A 23,729-nucleotide genomic window follows, 5' to 3' on the forward strand; every position below is an offset into this window, starting at 1 on the left:
CAGGGGTTTGGGTTTTTGGGTTGTTTAGAATGTTTGTAGGTGTATCTGGCCCTCTAAACTCCTTGGTTTGCTGCTTCTGGTAGCTTAGGAGCTAGCTTCCTAATGCCTCTTCCCCCAAGTTAGCCCCACCCCTTTGTCAAGGAATCCTAAAGGGGCTAGGGATCGAAAAGTAGCAGGCAAGAGCCTCCTTAGTGAGCTCTCAGCCTAGCCAGGCAGGCTGCTTGGCTGAGCACACAGACCCCACACCAGATCTCACTATAATCTTTAATCAAGCAAGCACACAACAAACTGACAAGTTTACCCCCAAGGATCCTGTGGCCACCTCCTTCACCTGAACTCCATTGCAAGTCTCCAGTCTTTTCTGCTCCTGTTGAGCTCCTAGCTAAATGTGCTAAGGCAGACCTCTGCTGAGCAAAGTGTAGGAACCCTGCTATATCGCTGTACTACAGTGTGCTGTAAAATCTGGTTCTGATCACTGCTAGGTACTTACACAGGCTGATTCCCATTGACTTCAGTTGGAGCAGTCCTGCCTACTAAAACAGCAATGTTAGTTTGTTTTAGCCACCCCAGTTTCACTGTTCTACATGAAGCAACATGCATTCAGCTAGGACATACGCATTTGGACTCTTAAAATTCCAGCAGCCAGTTTAATCAGCAATGACTCAGTTGGCAGTGAGTCGGAACTGAGTGGTTTTCTTTGGACCAAGCATTATAAGCAGAACCAAAGCTGAAACTTGGCTGTTATGCTGACGTCCATAGCGAAGTACACCCAGGAGAGGACTGCCTGCCTTGTTTCTGTTCTTTGTTCTGAGCTAAGCTCTTTGCAATGCCCCATTACTCTTCCATGTTCCAGCAAATAAAACAAATCTTCATGTGAGGCACTGAACAAAGACTTCATCGCAGGGTAGTACTCACATCAGGGGTCTGGGTAGAGTCTGACTTGCCATACTTACAAACCGCACAAGCCCTTATCCTCCCAAGGGGAGCATGCTACTGCTGAGCATGTGTTAAATCCAGCATCTCCAGTGAGTGAGCATAGGTGGGCCATCGTGCACTGTGATAGGTTTCACTATTCTCCCATAGAAGTTACCAAAGCTACAGCTTAGTCAGTACTACAGTGTAGACATGGACACTACAGAGGAATAGGAGTTGGAGATAGTAAAATCAATAGTACTCTTTGATAACAAACTAGATATAAACCAAATAGCTTGGCATCTTTAACCAACGTGAGTTGGAACCTGATTACTTTAATAAAAAAAATAATTCACTGTGATGCTGAGACATTTGAGCAGTTACCGCTTCCCCTTCGTTTAAGTAAGAGGTGGCTGCAGAGCACAAGAAACCAGTCTCTTGCTACAATCCTGCCTATGTCACCTATCTGTGCCCCTTCTTCCCTAGTTTAATGGTAAGATTAACTGCAGAAAAACAAGATCTGAATTGCACCTGCTTCAACAGAAGTCAGTCACCACAGCATCCATGAAGAGAGCAGGGCTGGGGCTGAAGTGCCATAGGCCAATGCCTAGGGCTCTCCTGCCTGGAGTCATATGAGTACTGTACATGTGCATCTCAACTTTCATGTAAATTTCTAGGCCTAATGTTTGTAAAGCAAAGCTCAAATGTGAACAATGCATTGGTGATTGCTAGTCTTCAGACAGCCCAAAACAATAGCTTTGAGGGGATGAGCTGCCCCGTGCATCTCAGTGAGGTGTTAATTCCAAGCCTCAGTGCTCTGGGGAACCCCATCAATGCACACTCTAATAGAGGACCCTGCATAAACCTTCTGTGGGTCACAAACTGAATGAGCCAGCAATGTGGTGGTAGCTGTTCATGCAGCTGCACCACTTATTAAGTGTCAGACACAGCAGGTACATTCCCTCTCTGCTTAACACTGACAAGGCCTCAGCTGGAGTACTGTGTCCACTTCTGGGCACCATGCTTCAGGAAAGAGGTGAACAAATTGGAGAGAGTCCAGAGGAGAGCAATAAAAATGAGAAGACTTGGAAAACCTGGCCTGTAAGGAAGGATTTTAAAACAAAAAAAACCCCCAGAATAAATCTTAGTCTCTAAGGTGCCACAAGTACTCCTTTTCTTTTTGCAAATACAGACTCACACGGCAGCTACTCTGAAACCAGAAAAACTGATTAGTCTTGAGAAAAGACTACTGAGAGGGGACCTGTTTAAGCCTTCAAATATATTAAGGGCTGTTGTAAAGAGGATGGTGATCAATTGTTCTGTATCCTTTGCAGATAAGGCAAGAGGTAATGGGCTTAATCTGCAGCAAGGAGATGTAGGTTATATAGCTGGAAAAGACTTCCTAATGAGGTAGTTAAGCACCAGAATAGGCTTCCGATGGAGATTGTGGCATCCCTGTCATTGGAGGCTTTTAAGAACAGGTTGGATGAACACACCTGCCAGGGATGCTTTAGGTTTACTTGGTCCTGCCTCAGTGGAGGGTACTGGACTTGATGATCTCTTGAGTTCCCTTTCAGCCTGACACTTCTGTGATTCTGAGTCCCTCTGCAGCAGGTCCAGCCCACTTACACTATGGCTGTGGGAGTGTCTGCTTGGGGAAGTTACTGGGATTTCCCCTTGTTGCCACCTGTGCATCTTGAGGTGAGAGGGACCCTTGCTACTCTTGAAGGTGAGCCCATGCTGCTTTTTTTTGCCTCTTTGGAAGGGCAGGAGGGCCTCCTTCCCCCACCCATACTCAGTGGGAGTGGCCCCATTGCACAGGGCTGGCCCCACAGCAGGGAGCCCATGCCATGGTATAGCTAAGGGTCTAGATTACCTTAATCCAGCTCTGGGACAGACTATCTCAGCAAGGGCACAGCGTGTTCTGTTGCTGTAGAATGTCTTCTTTCTAGTAGAATGTCTTCTTTCTAGCAGATGGCAGAGTGGAGCAGGGAGCTAAAGTGCTCATTGCCACTCCATCTTTGGTTGGGCTGAAACTCTCCACTCCAGTTTCAAGATCCCTGGTCTGTTGATAAAACCTCATGGTAAGGTGGCTAGACGCTACTGATGTTGGTTATTTCCACTTTCAGTTATCTGTCTTTAGATAGCATCGTCTGTGCTGCAAAACCGTGTTGTGCTGCAGGTATACAGGCAGGTGCCAGCAGAAATGCACTATACACAGTGCCACAACTATGCCTCATGTTAGAAGAGCAGGCTCTGAAGACAATATCACTGTACCTTCATGTAAATGTTCAGTAACAGCAAAGGAAGAGTGTATAAAGGCTATATGGGCATAACTGTCCAGAAAACCAGTATCCAGAGGCTCAAGGGTCCTCTTGTTAGGCCAAGCTACACCTCAGTGTCTGGCTCCATCTCTGTAACTGGGACCACCAGTCATTGTAATTGCCTCTGACCCAGCCAGGATCTAAAACTAGTTATCAGGTGCATTTTTATTTCTTCCCTTTTGAACTCTCTAGAGACTAAAGACTTAAATTTGTTAGTCTCTAAGGTGCCACAAGTACTCATTTTTTCTTTTTACAGACTTCATTGTGGTGGAAGTATAGGACTACTTTTAACATGTAACTAGCTACTTGGCATACTGGTTTCCTGGGCAGACTTTCATTTTCCCTTAGACCACTCTGTGTTGCCAAGTCACTGTCTCTTGCCTATTGAGTAGCCTGCTCAAATGGCAGTATTCTGTGTGCTGTGGATGGAGCAGCCCTGCAAACTCATTCTTGTGAGTCACAGGGTTGGATTGGCCCTGTTGACAGCTCAGTACTAACTGACACTGCAAAGTGCAGGTGGGTGTTGGGGGGGGGGGGAAGAGAGGGAGGGGGGCAAATTTCAGAAAGAATGAGCTCCCTGGGTTTCAAAAGGAACATTATCTGTAGTGATGTGTTTGTGCCTTGTGTTAGGGCTTGGTGTCAGCTTCAAAAGCTGGCACTGTGCATCACATGGCTTTGAAGTGAAATCTCTAAGCACTTGGAACAGAAATTCTGGACAGTGCAGCCTTCTCTGCCTTTGTAGAATTGTTCTAGGAGAAGACATACTGCAACCTCATACAGAACAGATTATTGGCTCCCTGATACAGATCTGGCTCCAAACCATGCCCGGTGAGCAGGACATGCAAATGGATCCATAGAATGGCCCTTTTTCTCTTTCTTTGTGTAGCAGTCTGTGGTTGGCATAATGGATAGAAACCCACTGATCTGAAAACATAATCCTGTTTGCTTCACAACTGGCCTCTCCTGCACTTCAGGGAATGACCCACTAGTGGTAGCAACACTTGAGATTGCTAATGTAGACAGTGCTCAGGTCACTGGTATCCTGACAGCTAAAAAGGCCTGCTCTGAACATAGCTGACTGTATAGTAGTGAAAATACTCAAGCTTCACCATTGCTACCAGTGGATCTGCCAGGCCTGGAATTATAGGCACTAACTTGCCCAGCGTATGCAGAGTCCAGTGCTGAGCAGTGCATGGTGCATTTAAACTCTGACCCTGTCCATGCTATCTTTGAAATGGTACTAGTCATATCTATGTGTAAATAGCTGTCTGCACCATCTGACTAGCATGAACAGTGCCTTCTGATATGTCCTTTATTTGAGGACTGTATATTAAATTGATTTTTGGAACAGGGGATGAAATAAGAGCTTGCTCTGTCCACCCCATGCATCAACCTGATATTGCAGTGCCTCCAGGAAAAAAGTGTCTTCTGGGGATGTTATCAACAGTGCTGCTGTTACAGCAGGCAGTGTCTGATAGTGGCAGGGGGGTGGTCTCTGTACATACCTGTCCTTGCTGGTCAGGAAAACCTACTGGAATCTTACTTGCTGCAACTATTTTCAACACCTAATACCGCTGCTGTTGCAGCTATAGTGCAGAGAGGATCTAAGAACTCACTTGTGACAGGAGTGCAGAGGCTCTGAGCAAATTTAATCTCCCCCTGCAACTCTTCCTAACAGAGCAAGAACGAAATCCAGTGACACAACTTCTAAATCAAATGGTCATAAGGTAGAGGTGCTGGAAGTACCTGGAGTTGCTAAGCTTGGCTGTATTGATTGCCCATGCTGTTCCTTGCACAGATCCTTTTCCTCCATTCTTTTGAGTTCTTCCTTGCAGACTTTAATGCACTTCTGCCATCCCATTTCTAAATCCGATTAGCAGTAAGGTGACCAAGCATGACCATGTGGCAGGAGCAGCAGAGTGACAGCTGTGAAATCAAACCACATCTTCTGGGCTGAATGGTGTGGTTGGGGCCAGCCTTAGGGAAAATGGTATCCTGGGCAAACTTGTATTTTGGAACTCCAGTCCCCACTGCCTCCCTTGGCTCTCCACCTCTATTGCACTGAGCTCCTTTCTGTAGCCTTGCACTCCAGGCCCATCCCATTCCTTGCCACTTGGCCATGGCACCTAGGTCAGACACCCACCTGTAAGGCCAGCCCTGGTTGGGGTATGGGAGAGGGAGGTTTGGCTGGGAACTGGAACACTCCTTTTATTGGCAGGTATAAGTGATCTCTGTGCAACTCGTGATGTTCACACTGACTGCCACTCTGCTTTCAGAGCAAGCCCCAGTCACCCAAGAGGGAGTCTCCTCTCCCAGTGAATAGCAGCTCTAAAGAAAATGGGGATCATGTGGAACAGGATGATCAGGACCTATTTGCAGGTAAGCTTCCCTGCGCTGTGTGCAAAGCACAACTCAAGCTTTTTCCAAGTAGGATGAGAGGTGACTGCAGCCACTAGATAAGAGCTAAAAGCTGCAGGAGGTTTGTCATTACTTAATTATGTTTAAATACCCAGTGGAGGAGGGGATCTGTTAAGGGTGGCACCTGCCCCTTCCATGCATCTGCTTATGTTCCTTTGAAAATGGAAACAGTAACCCAGCTTTCCCAGAGAGGCCAGGAGAGCTTGTAAGGGTTTCCTTAGCACTGCTTTAAAGGGGCAGCTCTAAATTGTCGTGGGAAAACAACTTGCCTGTGGCAACTGCCTGGAGAAGCCTAAACACCAAACTCTAAAGAATGTAAGCATTGTGATCTGCTGCAGTGTCCTTCTGGAGTGTGCAGGCAGAGCAGGTAGCATCTGGAGCTTAGGGTTCCCAACCAGCTGTGGAGTGAAAGTAACACACAGGTCAGTTTAAACTGTTGCTGTTCAGAATCCTATGACTGTCAGTGGCATGGACAGTACAGTTACTTGTAGACTTCCCAAGCAGTTCCGATGGCACTAGAGCTGCTCACTGGGGAGGAGAAGCCAAAACTGACAGAGGTCCTCAGCTCCTTGCAGCAGCCAGGAGGCTGGAAAGATTGCATGAAGCACTTCCACTCTCCAGTGGCCAGCATAAGGGCTCCAGACTTGGCAGAAGAGTGCACCAAAGCAATCTCCATGGAGAGCGTCCTGGTAGGGATCTCGGAACTATTGCTCTACGAGTAGCAGGGAATAAACTCCCACCAGGGAGGGTGCCAGGAGCAGGTGCCATTCAAGAATCTATTCTACCATTCCAGCTGCCCTTGCTGTTCCCCTCTATGTACAGCCAAGCAGAGGGGAGTATGGCCTAGCATAAGATAAGAACTGGTGCCCTGGCCAGTATGAGCAGAAAAGAGCCGATCACTGGGCCGATGGCTTGGTGTCTCTCTCTCTAAAAAGTGTGTGTGGGGGGGAATTAAAAACTCCATAAGGTGATAGCACCACTGGAAGCCAAAGCCAAGCCCTGGGCATATAGGTGTTCAGGGGAGACTTCCTCCGAGAGGCGAACGCTGTCAAATACCTACATGTGTAAAGTCTTGAGACTGGGGAGTATAATACTGCCTGGAACAAGAGCTCTACTAGTTTCTCTGGAACCAGGTGACTCAGATTAGAAAAGCTACAGACTCCCTTGGTGGTGACCCTTGTGCCTTTGCAGATGCCACGGTGGAGCTATCTCTGGACAGTACCCAAAACAACCAGAAGAAGGAACCTGCCAAAGTGTCCAGCCCTGCCCCTCCTCTAGAAGTAGCAGAAAGTTCCTCTTCCAAACACCAGCCAAAGAGCTACGAGGAGGTGAGAATTACTACTTCCATGCTGGTTGCCTTCTGTCCAATTCACTCTGCCAGTCTGGGACTGGCATCAGAAGGTAGTGGTCTACATGTGATCGAAGGGTAAAATGTCAGGGGCACTCCCCCAAAGCTGGTTAACTTGAAGGGGGCTCAGATTCCCTTCAACTTAATTATCCTCTCCCTGTGAGATGGCAATGCCTGCTGGCTGAGAGCAGGACACTGCTAAAAGCTTCCGCAAGGATGGAATGTCACTCTCACATCGTCACTCACTTCAGGGACAAAGCTCAGCCCGAGTGAGTGACCAAGTTGTTGCTCATTGTGGACGTGCAGTGCTGCTGTCAGATGACCACTTCTAATACTGCAATACTGGCTCAATACAAAGTTGCTTGTAATGGTGTCAGATTTCACTACCATCCCTTCGTGGGCACCTCCACAGGTGTCAGGCCTCAGGCCTTTACCTCTTCTGGGATGCAACTTTGCAATTTGAGTACTCTGCTAGGGACCTGGGTTACAGCCCCTGGTACCAACTGTGATTGATTCAGCTGGGCTAGGACCTGCCTGAGTTCCTCTTTGCAAGCCTGTGTCTGCATATATTTGCAGACAGACAAACCACTTCTCAAAACAAAGCATGACTTGATTTGCCAAAACAGTTATACAGTGCTTAGAAAAGGAGTACTTGTGAAGTGAGCTGTAGCTCACGAAAGCTCATGCTCAAATAAATTGGTTAGTCTCTAAGGTGCCACAAGTACTCCTTTTCTTTTTGCAAAGACAGACTAACACGGCTGTTACTCTGAAACAGTGCTTAGAGGTGACTTTCAAGTAACAGACCTGCATGCATATTTCCAGGGCAGATAGTATAATTGCTTGTTTCCATTACCTATTTGCCTTCCCATCCAGAGGGGAGAGCAGTTTTTCTTTATTGTAAAAGTCTGTCTCCCTGCAAGCCAGCTTTAACATAGTCTCCTTATGTCTGTAGTATGCAGGCTGGGCTCTCTGATCCTGTCTCAGTAGCAAGGGTATGGTTATAAATAAAGGCCAAATGAAGTACCTCTGTAGTGCTGTGTGGGAGAAGAGACTTGAATTTGGACAGAGGACCCATTTTCCTCTAGAGGTGTTGCTCTGTTCAACGCCTCCTATTTCTCCCCGCACACACCTGCCCAACCATGGACCCATCTCTCTGGCAGGATGATGGGTGCAGTAGCAGGGTCTTTAGTGGGAGAGTCCTTTAGCCTGGAGAAGGGGTCTCTGAATCTCAAGTGCCACTTCAGTGTTATCACCTTTTCCTAAAGCGGTGCAGTATAGCTGGAGATGCTGCTCACTGAACCAATCAGCTGCCTCCTTTCACATTTTAGACTGAAGCGTACTGAGGACTAGTTTTGCAGCCTTGCTCCATCCAGCCACTTGTGTGCTGCTCCTGTGACCTAAAGGGGTTATGGGGGTTTAAGATTCCTATGGGACAATCCACAGGTGGCAGACCTGGTGTAGTTGGCTCTGTTCCATCCTCTATCCCAGCCTGTGTGGTAGGGGATATGGTGGAAGTGCCACTCCAATATAGTTATCCCAGGCTGCCATACTGGTTCTTGGGGGCACCCTACACAGCCAGGTGCAATGTAATACAGCCTTGAGGCTACTCTGTCACGCTTTCCCACAAGGTCAGAGGAATGAAATGGTGTCAAAACTGCCTTTGGTTCCTGGATCTCACACTGGGCACAATTTGGGTGGATCAGAAGAGTGGGATGAACTGTAGTAAACTGCATTTGATGTGGCTTTGCGTTTCTGGGAACAGTCTGCAGGTCCAGCACTAAGCTTCTGTCTGTGCTGTTAGACAACAGCTCAGCTTTGCCCTGAGGAACTTGTAATCTAAACACCAGATAAGCACGTCTGAATATTTAATGATTTGGCATGGTTTGAGGCAGGCTGAAACCTTGATCTGGGATTGTACTGACTTGCTATATGTACTCTCCTCTTCCTAAACAGCTGGAGGAAGAGGAACAGGAGGACAAGTTTGAGCTGACTGTGGGAGTAAGTGACCCAGAAAAAATCGGTGAGTCTATGCACAATGTATAGTGTGCATGGAGGTAAGATGGAGTCTAGAAGTGGAGCTTAGCAGGATGTAATGCAGCCAGTCCACTATCTTCCCTCCTGAATACACCACCAAGTCCCGCTCCTATCCATTCTCAAAATGTCAATCTCTTTTTTGGTTTGCTTTCTTGCTGGTGGCTGGTTCTGGAGACTCCTGTACCTACCAACTCGAGCTTTTAGTAAATGCATTGCACTCAATGGCTGATAGCCTGACTTAGCAGCAGCATATCTTCTAGCTTTATTGTAAGGAGGATGGCTATTCAGATAGGAGCTCTCCATTAGAGACTGGTAGTTCAGGGCATATAAGGACTAAAACACCAGTGATGGCAGAGTCTGTAGGACCCACGCTGCACCCAAAGGATGTTTCTGAGAACCAGCATCAAGGCTGACAGCACCCTGATCTTGGACAGCACAGTGGCCTCCTGCATTGGTGGGTGGTTTTTGGTGGAATCAGTAGCTCAGGTATCCACTAAACTGGCTAGGCCAGGAGTCTGGACACAGATCTTGACCCATTCACCAGTCAAAGTCATCTCTAAAGCAATTACTGCTATAAGAAGGAAGGGTGTGGAAGCGTTTCCCTGCAGCTGGAGCACTGTAGATAGCCGTTTAGTTTCACTAGAAGAAAGTGAAGTGTCTGCTTTGGTTTAATACTCTGGCTATGATGAAATCTCTGAAAAGGCAGATCACATGTACCTAAGGGGTAGGTTAGAAACTAGCTTCCTTCTAAATAGGTTGTCTCCTGTTCCATACAGCCACTGAATTGTTCACGCTTAAACAGATGTGTGGAACTAGCCCAGATGCTGGCAGGGCAACAAATGATTAACTGTCAGTGTGTCCAGCTCTCTTCTCTAGGAAATACAAAGAGGGCTCTGCAGCATCAAGCAGCCAGATCTGTTAACTGGCAGGAATCCAGCAGCTCCTATAATGTGAGCCGCAGCATGCCTTCGGGCACATACTGTCAATGGGCTAACTGAGCCCACAAGCTGTCCAGAAGTTCTAAATGCAGCCAGTTGGAACACCATCCCCTGCTTGAGAAAGGGACTAGTGTATATATACTAAGCATCAGTAGGAAGTAAATTGTCTGAATGGAGAACTAATTTTGCTTTCTTGACTTTTCTGTAGGGGATGGCATGAATGCATACGTAGCCTACAAAGTCTCAACACAGGTACGTCTAATAAGGGAAGAAGCCCCTTTCCTCCACTGGGATTTTACGAACCCTTTCTTCACTCAGCAATTGCTGAGATAAGTGTAAGGCAGTTAAGGTAGAATCTTGGGCTATTTCCCTACAAAATGTGAAGTCTTCAGCAATCTCCTTCATAGGTCAGACTTCTGCTTTGCATGTTGTCCCCAAACTGCTGTAGCTCCTTCTGTAACCCCTTAGTAGCCTGGCAAAACAATGATGTACTGAAGACCTAAATCCTAACTGGGTCAGTTTTTGCAAGCTCTCTAGGGCTGACTCCTTATTCCCTTTTTGCACAATGAAGGATCAGTCTAGCTACTGTTTGTTCTCCTCTATAAAGCTGCACAATGTGTCTCTCTCTCCAGTGAAATCTCTCCTGACGTAAGACTGTCAGACACCAGCTCCATGCAGGATAATAAGGGCGCTTTACTGTTACTTGGCAGAAAGCCAGTTCCAAGAGCCTGTTGGGAATGAGTTCTGTACACAAACCCCATCTAAATATTCTCTCCTTTTTAAAGAGGCTCTGAAACCCAAGCTAGGCATGTTTAAAACCCTTCTTTTCTTTTCTCTTCTCCCCTCCCTCCCCCCCCCCGCCAACCCTCCCAGCCCTGCCAGCAACCTCTAACATCCCCATGTGTAGAAAGAATAGTAAATACGGCAGGCAACCAGCTTGGCTTAACAGTAGAAATCCTTGGTGATCTTAAACACACACACAAAGCTTACAAGAAGTGGAAGATTGGACAAATGACCAGGGAGGAGTATTAAAAATATTGTTCAGGCATGCAGGGGTGAAATCAGGAAGGCCAAATAACACTTGAAGTTGCAGCTAGCAAGGGATGTTAAGAGTAACAAGAAGGGTTTCTACAGGTATGTTAGCAACAAGGTCTGGGAAAGTGTGGGCCCCTTACTGAATGAGGAAGGCAAGCTAGTGACAGAGGATGTGGAAAAAGCTAATGTACTCACTCAATGCTCTTTTTTTTTTTTTTTTTTTTTTTTTTTTTTGCCTCTGTCTTCATGAACGAGGTCAACTCCCAGACTACTGCACTGGGCAGCACAGTATAGGGAGGAGGTGATCAGCCCTCTGAGGAGAAAAGTGGTTCAAGACTATTTAGAAAAGCTGGATGAGCACAAGTCCATGGGGCCGGATGCCAAAGGAGTTGGCAGATGTGATTGCAAAGCCATTGGCCATTATCTTTGAAAACTCATGGCAATCAGGGGAGGTCCCAGATGACTGGAAAAAAGGCTAATGTAGTGCCCATCTTTAAAAAAGGAAGGAGGAGGATCCAGGAAACTGTAGGCCAGTCAGACTCAACTCAGTCCCTGGAAAAATCATGGAGCAGGTCCTCAAGGAATCAATTTTGAAGCACTTAGAGGAGAGGAAAGTCATCAGGAACAGTCAGCATGGATTCACCAAGGGCAAGTCTTGCCTGACTAACCTAATTGCCTTCTGTGAGAACTGGTCCTGGATGAAGGGAAAGCAATGGATGTGGTGTTCCTTGACTAGCAAAATTTTTGATACAGTCTCCCACAGTATTCTTGCCAGCAAGTTAAAGTATGGGCTTGATGAATGGACTATAAGGTGGACAGAAAGTTGGCTAGGTCATCAGGCTCAACAGGTAGTGATCAATGGCTCCATGTCTAGTTGGCAGCCAGTATCAAGTGGAGTGCCCCAAGGGTCAGTCCTGGGGACAGTTTTGTTCAGTATCTTCATTAATTATCTGGAGGAGGTCATGGATTGCACCCTCAGCAAGTTTGCAGATGACTCTAAACTAGGAGGAGTGGTAGATATGCTGGAGGGTAGGGATAGGCTACAGAGGGACCTTCCCAAATTAGAGGATTGGGCCAAAAGAAATCTGAGGTTCAACAAGGACAAGTGCAGAGTCCTGCACTTAGGATGGAAGAATCCCATGCATTGCTACAGACTAGGGACCAAGTGGCTAGGCAGCAGTTCTGCAGAAAGACCTAGGGGTTTCAGTGGACGAGAACCTGGATGAGTCAACAGTGTGCCCTTGTTGACAAGAAGGCAAACGGCATTTTGGGCTGTATAAGTAGGAGCATTGCCAGCGGATGGAGGGACATGATCATTCCCCCTCTATTCAGCATTGGTGAGGCCTCATCTGGAGTACTGTGTCCAGTTTTGGGCCCCACACTACAAGAAGGATGTGGAAAATTGGAAAGAGCCCAGCAGAGGGCACAAAAATGATTAGGGGGCTGGAGCACATGATTTATGAGGAGAGGCTGAGGGAACTGGGTTTATTTAATCTGCAGAAGAGCATGGGGGGGCGGTAGGGATTTGATAGCTGCTTTCAACTACCTGAAAGGGGGTTTCAAAGAGGATGGATTTAGACTGTTCTCAGTGGTAGCAGATGACAGAACAAGGAGTAATGGTCTCAAGTGGCAGTGGGGGAGGTTTAGGTTGGATGTTAGGAAAAACTTTTTCACTAGGAGGGTGGTGAAGCACTGGAATGGGTTACCTAGGGAGGTGGTGCAATCTCCTTCCTTAAAGGTTTTTAAGGTCAGGCTTGACAAAGCCCTGGCTGGGATGATTTAGTTGGGGATTGGACATGCTTCGAGCAGGGGTTGGACTAGATGACCTCCTGAGGTCCCTTCCAACCCTGACATTCTATGATAAGCTAATAGGAGTTGCACTTGGCCTGTACAGGGATAGGAGCTCTTTGTGGGGGGGAAGAATGCTGCCAGGAATGGTGTTTGTGGCACAGTAGGTGGCTTTCCCTCAGTCAGCCATGACCCAGTGGCTCAGTTCGTTACGAGGGAACCTTATAGGCTGATATAAGGAACTCAGGCTCTGCTCACTTGACGCTGAAGAGCCACTGCCCTTTCCCTGTTCCTGTAAAGGCATGAAGAGTACTAACAACTCCAGGTTAGTTAACTCTACACCACTGTGGGGCTGCTGACTGCTTTGCAGAAATGAGTCCCTGCCCCAAAGTTCACTACCTGATATCCCTCATGAGAAGTGACTGTCCTAAACAAGTCCTGGGGGAATAGGGGAGCAGCAGTTAATAGTGTATTGGCTTGGACACATCTTCCTGCTTCCCTTTTGTGGTTTAAAAACTGGAAGAATGATTTAAAACAGGCCAGCTATGCACTGGTTATATCTCAGTGGCTTCAAGCAGGCTATTGCCCAGGCTTGCCATCCCAGCTGAATTACTGTCACCTCTGTCAATTACTACTTTCTCCACATAGCTATCCTAGCCAAGCCTTAAGGCGTGAGCTATATATAATGACATCTGTTTTTGAGGAATGGCATGACTATACCTTTCTGCAGTTCTGTGTCAGATCTGTGATCATGGGCAGACTACAGTCTTGTTACACTGAAATAACTGTCCTCTTGCTGACCCGGGGGGGAGGAGACATGACAACTTCCTGTCCTGAGTGAAGTGCCTCTTCCCAAACCAAACACACCCACTTCTTGTCTGTATAGCCAAGGCTAGTGAAATACGTCACAAATCATAAATACTTTGACATTTGCATCTTCCCCATCTGTCGGGGATTTTATGCTCTGATAGCACTAGTAACTTGCTGTTGTTCAGTTAACTACCTAAAAGCTGCTGTTGTGTGGTACCTTCTCTTTAAATAGCATGAGTTCACTGGGAGTGAAGGTGAGTCTGAAGATTGTAATTGGTGAACAGTAATACTCAGTAGTGTCCAGAGAGCCCATAACTGTAGAGCCAGTAGAGGTAGAGCCAGTCCCTACTCCAAGGAGCTGTCAGTTGACGACAAGCTGCACGTGTGATGGCAGCCATCTTGCATGGCACCAGAAATCTCATGCTACAAACCTGAATCTCTACAGCTCACGCTGTAGAGCCAGGCTTTCAAACTGAGATGCTCATCTTCTGGGTTTGGCACAGAGGGGACACACATGCGTTGACCAGTATTCTCACACTGTGTGTGATCAAGACAATAAATGCGATTACTGTATCTGTTACTCTAACACAGGGGTGGGCAAACTTTTTGGGCCAAGGGCCACATCGGGGTGGGTAAACTGTATGCAGTGCAGGGAGTTGGGGAAAGGGGCTGGAGCCATGTCCTTGCACGGGCCCGGGGGGAGGGGTGGCACAGAGCTCTGAGCGCTGCCCTTGCTGTGCCTCCAGGTACCTCCCCCAAAGCTCCTATTGGCTGCAGTTCCCCGTTCCTGGCCAGTGGGAGCTGCAGGGGGTGGTGCCTGGAGGCAAGGGCAATGCATGGAGCCCTCTGCCCCATCCCCAGGCTGCAGGGATGTGGTGCTGGTAGCTTCTGAGAGCCGCACAGGGTCTGCGGCACCACGGGGGGGCAATCCCATGGGTCAGATCCAAAGCCCTGAGGGGCCAGATCCGGCCCGCGGGCCGTAGTTTGCACACCCCTGCTCTAACACCACTTCTGCTGCCTGCTCTGCAGGCAGGGCTGTCCTTTGGGGGGGGGGGGGGGGTGCAGGGCTGGGGGTAGAAGTGATGGATTCATCTCTTCCAGGACCGACAACACTGGCCCATGGGGCTCCCCCAAAGTGTGGAGTCTGAAGCAGTTGCCCTACACAGCTTTGCCCACAGGCTTACGATTCCATCTTTTCAGCTGCTGATGCTTAACACTGAAAGGCGCTGTTACTATAGAAAAGAACTTGGCAAGTCAACAGTCACTCTAACAAGAATTTGCTCAAAGCCATTCACTCTTCCTTGTACATGACTGACTGAGGGGTAACAGCAACACAACTCTCAAGCCCTCCATGTGTGCAACCCAACAGCTTGGTCTTATTATTTCCATCTTCCCGTGTGTTACTTGTCAAGCTTTGTAAGCTCTCTGAAGAAATATGGAGCAAATTTCTGAGGTGCTATAAATGACTCTAAAGGCTAACAGGAGCTCACTGGCAAAACTGTTGTGCCATGAGACTTAACACAACTACAGAGCTATCCTGTCCTCAGATGGTCTTAACGCTGCTATTTAGAGGATAAGTGACTCTTCAGTAACAGTTTCTTTTCAGTGTTGCTTGAGTAAAGAGGCTCAAGCTTGCCAAAATGAGCTAATGTAGATTGTGTTTAAGTCTTGGTGGGTGGGGAATGCTGAAGGATAGGAGAGGCCACTCTTGGCTCTTGTAGGAGGGAAACTGTCCTTTCCTGGCTAAGATGCTCAGTGAGGAACAGTGAAATGTTAGCTGAGCATCCTGTAAAGGAGTTCTTGGCTAGATCAGCTGTACTGTATTTAGTCTTATTTGACTCTTGTCTTTCTCCTGCAGACCAGTTTGCCAATGTTCAGGAGTAAGCAGTTCTCTGTGAAAAGGAGATTCAGTGACTTCTTGGGTCTGTATGAGAAGCTATCGGAGAAGCACTCTCAGAATGGATTCGTAGTCCCACCACCTCCAGAAAAGAGCTTAATAGGTGAGGGTGATGTCCAGAAACTCTGCCAGTCAATGCAATTAATTCTAAACCTGAGGTGAGCTGTTAGCTTTCCATGAATATGCACTAGTGCATTGGGTTTACTGGCAGGCATGTTCTCTCAAACTGCAAAACAGACAAATCCTGCAGAATATTAGTGGGAAAACAAATCTTGTGTTTGTAAGAGCATCTGCCACAGAATCTGGATTCTGAGTAATGATCATCTGGCTTAAGAGGCAGTCAGAACAGTCTCTGGTCAAGTGCTCAACCTTCAAATGTAAACTTTTAATAATCTGTCAGTAGCTTTGGAGAAGCTATTAATTAACTTCTGACAAATCTAAAATTTTCTCTTGGAGCAACTTGTGAACAGCGTGGCAAACATTTGAATAAATAGCCTGATTATTCACATTGCTGTAGTTTTCTGTACACAGAGTTGGTTGTGTGTACCACATTACATACACTTGAACTTAGAACATCGTCACTGACTTGCTTTTCTCTTCAGGATCCAGATCGGTTACCCCTCTCTCGAACCCTGCACAGGCTTGTTCCATCTCATTCCATGCATGTGGCTTTTCTCCTTGTATCTGCTTATCTGGCAGCATCCCCTCGTCCCTTCCCAGCCTTGCTGCTGGTACAGGATCCTTGTGTGCTGCCTCAGAGGAAAGATGTTTCTGATCGATCTGCCATATTTGTTACCTTTCCCTGAAGCATCTGTGTCTGTCTGAAAGTACCTAGTGCTTTTCAAATAAAATAGTGTCTCCTGTCTGCCATTCCAGGAATGACCAAAGTGAAAGTTGGGAAAGAAGACTCCTCCTCTTTGGAGTTCCTAGAGAAGAGACGGGCTGCTCTGGAAAGGTATGGGCCATTGCCTCTGAGATGCTGTCTTTGGGACAGCCTGCCTCTTCAGTGTAGCTACCCCCAATACAAGCAAAGAGATTCAGAGGGGAAGCTTTCAAGGAAGGATCAGTGAGACATCTCCTGAGTATGGACACAGGCTTGCAAAGCTCACTGACCTAAATGGGAATCAGCTCAACCCGGTCTGGGTTTTTAATACATTGTGAGATGACTACAGCAAGATGAGACCCCATCACTTCAGTCAAGTGTGTTCACCTCGGTTACAGGAGATCCTGTATAGTACAGACAGGTTCTAGACATCAAAGGGCACTAGTTCCAATGTAGGTTACAAAATTTGTTTAAAAACAGAAATGGCTCTCCTCTAAAACCAAACATAAAGTAGTAAATGAATGCCCAGGAGGCTTATAAACTGAGCAGGATTGGGGTAGGGAACAATTCATTATGGAATTGTTCACCATCCTTGGTAGATGGCAGTGAAACTGGGGTGTTCAGCCTTGTCTGGATGGAGGGTTAGTGTGCAGCAAGCTGGGCTGTAAATGTACAGCCCACTGCATGACCCTGCTACTGTGCATTTAAAAACTCCCTAGTGCACTTTGAGCTACTCCCATTTAAAATGTTCCCTGAGGAGATTGTCGTGTGCAGTAGCAGGGTCCACGAGGCCAGCTAGTGCACCGCATGCTAGGCTGCTATAGATGTATGCACTGTTTGCCATGGACTATCTCGGTCTAGACACACCCTTAATCTTGCCAAAGGAGGCCTCTGATCTTAGTCACATGCAGACTGACTCCTAGTGTTCAGAACTGTGGTGCAGCTCAATCTTCCGAAGTTCAGGAATATCAGGAACACAATGGATTCTTTGAATCCTTGAGTCAAGATTGGTCTCTCTAAATCTACTAGAGCTCTACCACAATTTATGGGCTAGAGTCAGGAATTATTTGGTGAAATTCTGTGAGCTGTGACATGAGTCAAGACTAGATTGTAATGGTCCCTTCTGTATGTAATCTGTAAGGAACAGATCTCTGGGTGGGAACAGCTTGTTAGCTTACAGTTGGCTTGCTGGTCCTGTCTTGGTGGCTAAATTGCACTTTATCAGTTCTGTTATAACATGCTGTACTGATTCCATGCAGACTTCACTTGGGGCTTTTTACAACTGCTAGTAATGATAGAGGTAAAGGAGGAAAGTCTGGATAGACCAAATGACTTGTTTACTAATGCATTTTCACTCTATAGGTACCTTCAGAGAATAGTCAACCATCCAACCATGCTGCAGGACCCTGATGTCAGGGAGTTCTTAGAAAAAGAAGAGGTTCGTATAGGGCTTGGCTATACTTGCAGATGTAGAGCGCTTTGGGTTAAACCGGCCTTCGTACAGCGCAGTAGTGAAAGCGCTCCAGTCTGTCCACACTGACAGCTGAAAGCGCCCTGGTGTGGCCACATTTTCAGCACTTGCAGTAGCATTGGGAGCGGTGCATTATGGGCAGCTATCCTAGCATTCATGTGGCTGCAACGTGCTTTTCAAATGGGGAGAGGGATGGGGTGGAGTGTGGTGTGAGAGTGAGTGGGGTTTTGGGGTGCTGAGTGTCAGCATGCTGTCTTGTAAGTACAGAACCCCCTGTCTCCCCCACCTCTCCCACTCAAAGCAAATATTAGCTGTTTGGTTTTTTTTCTCTGAGCTGATAAGCAGCTGGCACTTTGAAACAGAGCTTTGAAAGGGCTATTTCTGCATTCCTGCAAAGACAAGAGGCAGCTTCAGTTAATGGGATTATGGGATGTTTCTGGAGGGCAATCAGAGCACTGTAACCTAACTCCTGGTTCACACTGACACTATAGGTCTCACCCAATACGCAGCAAACCTTATCCCTCTCAGGGAGGTGGAGTACCAGCAGCACTCTAACCACGGAGTTATGTGCCTTGCCAGTGTGGACAGGGAGTGAGTTAGAGCCCTCTGGGCAGCTTTTTTGCAGTATAATGTGAAAGTGTAGCCAAGGCCATAGAGAATGCATAAATACAGCTGCAGGTGTTCTGGAAGTGTATTGAGGTTGTCTACCTACATGTCTTAAGAGGATTCAAATGAAACTACACACTTCAGGAATTAGTTTAAGTTAAGTAACTTTCACCATTAGCGTGTAACATTCTACATCTTTCACTTGAGTGTCAAAGCTATCTACACTTTTGCCTTTTCACTTATTTTGCACAGATTATAAGTTGTCTTCTCAACACATAGGAATTACAAGAATCAAATTCTTTTAACTTTTACAAAAATAAAGTGGGGATAAATGCCTAATCATGTGGTGAAATCACACATCTAGGACTTAGGAGACCAGACACCTGTGTCTTGCTGCCACTGACTGACCTTGCTCAAGTCGTGCAGAGTCTCATTCAGCGGCTGATCTCTGAATGCGCTCCAGAGACCTTAGGGTGGCTAGTTTCAAGTTATTGGGAAAAGGGGATGCTTTCATAAGATGGTAGGGTAGTCCTTGGTCTTTGAAAACATGCAGGCATGAGATCCAAGCTGTCCAGGTGCTTGAGCTGCAGCTGGCTGCCCAGTGTTGGCCAAAGTCAAATCAACAGACTCACTAGTCTCAAACTATGAAATGCTCAAAAGAAATCTGGGGTGGATGGGGGACTGTGACTCACTCTGCTTTACTGCACTGTCTCTTGGATCATAAGTCTTTAAAGTTCTTTTCTAGTTAAAGTGACTCAGTGTTACTCTGGGGCTCCACGCTTATTCCTGTATCATGTGCTCAATTCACAGCTAAACCTCTGTGCCATCCCAGCAAACTTGCCCTGGTATTTGATTCAAGCTGTGTTCTCTTCTTGTCAGATCAAGTGATTGTGCACTCACGCTTTATGAAGGAGGGTGCACAAGTGTAACCAACTGATATAGTAAATGATGCATGAGCAATAAAATCTGGCTCCATATTGGCTGTTTTGGTGCTGTAGGGCCAATGGGAATAAACTTTTTAAAATTAAACAATGATTACACTCATGGAAGTAGAATTATTCATTGTAGAACCACCTTCTCAGCTGTACACGACTGCATGTATAGTCAGTCCCCTTGGTAAGACGATCTATGCCAGACTTTGAGCTGGTTTTCCAGACCTGAAGGAGAGCTCTGTGTAGCTGAAAAGCTGCTCTCTTGCCAACAGAAGTTGGTCCAGTAAAAGATACTCCCTCATCCACCTTGTGTCTCAAATATCCTGCGACCAATACAGCATACAACATCTGCCAGACTGACTGAGTCATGAGCTCGCTTCTGAGGGTGGGATTGACAGAGGTAACCTGGTCAATCAGCATGCAGTTAGCTGAAATTTGATCTCCATTAAAATACTAAAAGTCTGAGTTTCAAATGAGCATGCCAGTCATAGCAGGGTTTCCTAATGACACTCTGCAACATGCCAGGGGATTTAGACTGTTCTAAGATAGCAAAGCTCTTGCTTCTGGCACTGTGCAGACAGTAAATCTTCAAACATTGCCCTGAGGCCCCACATATGCCTCCTGGTTCTTGGAGATCCAGTCCAGAGCGTTTAAATTCTGAGTGACTTGGGAAGCAGCTTGAACTACAGAAAGCTATATAACCAGAAAACATACTAGCAAGTGCAAATTCATACCTCTAAATTGCAGGCACTGTGTCATTTAACTAGCCTTATCCAGAACTAGTCTCCTGAAGTGTACTGACTCAGTTCCCTATCAGTCATTGCAATGATTATCATGGAGCCAGTCAATCTAGTGTCCATGTGGTACTCTGATACACTATGATCAAAGTAACCAGGAGTTCAGCCACTATAGCAAACAACCAAAGGCTTTTTGATCTCTCTACAGCTGCCCCGAGCAGTAGGCACCCAGACACTGAGTGGAGCAGGTATACTAAAGATGTTCAACAAAGCCACTGATGCTGTCAGCAAAATGACCATCAAGATGAATGAATCAGACATCGTAAGTAGTCAGTGACATTTCTCCTTGGGCAGCCTCGAAGAGGGAAAACGGGTTGGCTAAGACCCAAATGTAACCTTGCAACTGTTCATTCAGTCCTCGTTCATGCCATGAGAATGTGTGAACTCGCCTCAGTTGTGGATTTGTCCATTTCAGTGGTTTGAGGAGAAACTTCAGGAGGTGGAGTGTGAGGAGCAGCGCCTACGGAAGCTACATTCTGCAGTAGAAACACTAGTCAACCACAGGAAAGGTAATGGGGTCTCTGTCTCAGTAGAACTCGCAGCTTAAACTGTAGACACTGCTGAGCTTTGACTTTGTGTGGGGGTTGAGATCTGCTCACCACTAGCACCTGCTCTGCATTATGGTGCTTAACTCCTAGAGTTACCTTTGCTAATACCATGTCTGCCGTGAGTAGGAAAACAGAGCTGGAAGGGGTGGGAATACATCTGGCCTGTAAAATCTCCTGGTCAGGAGGCATGATGTGCAGCAGAGAAGAGGCAGAATCAATAAGGTTAAATGTCCTGATCTGGATTCAGAGGCTGCTGCAGTAATTGAATAAACTCCAATTCCAGCTTCTCCTGACTCCTAAGAAGCTGTTCATTCTGCTGCTTTTCATTGTGAGCTCTCTGAAGGGCAACTATATGCAGTGCAGAGCAGCAATTTCACTCTCTCTCCACATAGAAATATACAAAAACACTTATTGGCTGCCTGGGATCTGCATCTCTAGTGTTTCTGGCCTCCTACTTTATTTCTCTGCCAACTTTTCCACTCTTGCTACAGGCACCCAGCCCTTCCCCGTCAAAGCCCCAAGAGGCAGTTGATTCTTGCTGTGGGATCACTGGCTCTTTTCAGTTGACCACATGGGTGGTCAGAAGGCAGTTGTGTTGGTAACTAAATCAAAGATAAGCAACCTTTAGCCTTCTCTCCCCCTACTCTGGGCTAATCTTTCTAGTTGGGTTGTCACTATTGGCCACTGCTTCACTTTGAGTGCTCCGCAGTCAGCTGTATTTACACTCCTCTCATTCCATCCACTAGAGTTAGTACTGAACACAGCACAGTTTGCAAAGAGTTTGGCCATGCTAGGGAGTTCAGAAGACAACACAGCCCTGTCTCGGGCACTCTCCCAACTGGCTGAGGTGGAAGAGAAGATAGAACAGCTGCACCAGGAACAGGCCAGCAATGACTTCTTCCTCCTGGCTGAGCTCCTGAGTGACTACGTTCGCCTTCTCTCAGTTGTAAGGGTAAGCAATCCTCACATCCTGTCCATTGCAGGCAAACCTTTGGCGTCTTGCCACAGGAGTAGAGCAGGGCTGGCCAGAACGTGGCCCTTGGAGTTGGGACAAGGCAGGAAGTGGCCACCTTCATTCTTAATGTGGAGGTGCAGGCCCAGACTACAGGTTCCAGAATTATGTGCCAACAGCATGTAGGATCAAGGTACAACACTGCATGCTGGGCCCTGTACAGCACTATCTGAGCCTTGGTCTGGCTGCATTTCATACAAGGACCTATAGTCTGTGCTGTTGCTTTGTAGTACAGCTGAGGAAACTGTTCTCCCTGAGTTAATATAAACCATGTGTAGCTCCCATAAAATTCACTATGGCCCTTGGCTGGGCAAGGTGGGACAGGCCTGCTGTAAGCTTGTGCTGCATGAGCCCAATGCACTGACCTGGTAATTGTTCTTCATGGGCCAAGCTTAGCTCTTCTAGAATTCTCCCCTCTGACCCATGCAGTCAGCCTCAGGATGCATTACAAATTGGTACAAAGAGCAAAGTCCTAGAGTAGCTGGGAGCCCAGGAAAGGGATTAGCTTCATTAGCCATTGGCACAGAACGTGGAGCCCAGGTGGTATCTGGGGCTCAGCTCATTTTAAAGATTTCCTTTTCTTGCTGCTGTTCTAGATTTCTCACTTCCACTTATGCCATTTTGTCCAATCTTTGCAAACTGTTGTAAATTGCTCCTTCCCATCTCTCTCCTTGACAGTGCCGTACACTGCGTTGGGAGTCCAGAGAGGAAGTCTGGCTTGGTGGTTAGGGTGTTCGCCCGGAGCGTGGAAGACCTGGGTCCTAATCCGGGCTCTGTCTCATACTGTGACACCTTATGCAAGACACTTAATGTGTCTGGGCCGCAGTCCCATCTGTCAAATGGGGCAATAGTGCATACTTAGGAGGGAATTGTGGGGGATAAATACACACAAACTGAGCTGAGAATTCAGACACTTCCTGTAGAAGTTTAAGATGTTGTCTGGTTTCTAACTGTGTTGTAGGGACGATGTATTGACTTTTTGCTGGGGGAAATCTCCAGCAGGTAGGTCAGGATTTCTACACCTTTGTTTCCCCCCTAGGTTGTCTTTATCCTTCAGTGTCTGAAATGCTCTTGGGCTTTTACCAAAGCCCAAGTAGTTTGTCTCCTGTGTTCTCAAATGGATGCTCACCCCCCGACTCCTGACTGACGTTGGTGAGGGTTATCTGTTCACAGGCAGCTCTTGCAGATCACGTGATACCAAACATACCACTAAAGCATATGGTCAACACCCAGGTTTCTAACCCAGGTTACAGATCAGTACCTGAATGGCCAGAGTTTGAAATGCTGATTTCCATAAATCCAACTGAAAACAATATGAGCTGCAGGTACTTGGCACCTTTGAAAATTAAGCATTTAACTCCAAGCACTTGGGTTTGAAAGTGCTGGCTGAGTCCTGGGACAGCTTATCTGTGAAGCCATAAAGATACTGGGGCAAGGAGACTGCAGGGAGGAATAGCCTGTCCCAGTCACTTACATGTGCCCTTGCTGCATGGGATTAGCATTTGCCTCTCATGATTGGAAATGTCACTTGTGACATCTAATGGAAGAACCACATTCTGGAAGGAGCGTGTGCCCCTAGTCTCTGGAGCTGTGCTAAGCATTCTGGGAGCAAGGGCCACTACAAGGTCTGAGCAAATCTCTACTTTTGAGCACTTCGCTTTCTCTTGGTAGCATTCGTAACAGCACAAGGGACATCTGTTGAACAGGTAGCATCTAGTGACCTTGTTCTCCCAGCCTCTTTTCCCACTATACGAGACTTGTGCTATGCAGCAGACTCAGGCCTGCTCAATTGCCTTGCTCAGTTTGTAAAATGATTCTAATTTCCTAACGGGGGATATAGGGGAGAAACGGGGACTCTGAAAAGCTTTCTTCATTGCAGCATCATCCTGCAGATCCATGACCTGTCCTGGGCCATTCATGTGCACTGGTCTCTCCCTACCTTAACAGACCAGTTGATGTGGCCTTTGGATTTTCCAATCCCAAAGGGGGCAAGATTTGGGTTTCCTGAAGCACAAGGAGTCTCTGGCCTTACCATG

The 23,729-nt window shown here is 47.0% G+C and overlaps 1 protein-coding gene and 1 pseudogene across 2 annotated transcripts in view; both read left to right on the forward strand.

The window, feature by feature from the left end:
* Positions 1-23,729, forward strand: part of SNX1 (sorting nexin 1) — a 40,841-nt gene that overhangs the window by 13,395 nt on the left and 3,717 nt on the right. The window contains exons 1-11 of one of the 2 annotated variants that reach the window (XM_077829199.1): positions 2,816-2,996; positions 5,513-5,615; positions 6,846-6,982; positions 8,956-9,022; positions 10,183-10,226; positions 15,466-15,607; positions 16,381-16,459; positions 17,690-17,765; positions 20,282-20,395; positions 20,549-20,642; positions 21,428-21,633. In XM_077829199.1, coding sequence (XP_077685325.1) covers positions 2,994-2,996; positions 5,513-5,615; positions 6,846-6,982; positions 8,956-9,022; positions 10,183-10,226; positions 15,466-15,607; positions 16,381-16,459; positions 17,690-17,765; positions 20,282-20,395; positions 20,549-20,642; positions 21,428-21,633 — 1,065 coding nt within the window. In that variant the 5' untranslated portion in view covers positions 2,816-2,993. Of the gene's footprint in view, positions 1-2,815; positions 2,997-5,512; positions 5,616-6,845; positions 6,983-8,955; positions 9,023-10,182; positions 10,227-15,465; positions 15,608-16,380; positions 16,460-17,689; positions 17,766-20,281; positions 20,396-20,548; positions 20,643-21,427; positions 21,634-23,729 lie in introns of those variants that run through there. The other variant, XM_077829198.1, reaches the window with a different exon arrangement.
* On the forward strand, positions 4,460-4,666 carry LOC144271794 (U2 spliceosomal RNA; annotated as a pseudogene).

The sequence above is a fragment of the Eretmochelys imbricata genome, chromosome 10, assembly GCF_965152235.1.
Source record: "Eretmochelys imbricata isolate rEreImb1 chromosome 10, rEreImb1.hap1, whole genome shotgun sequence".
Lineage (NCBI taxonomy): Eukaryota > Metazoa > Chordata > Testudines > Cheloniidae > Eretmochelys > Eretmochelys imbricata.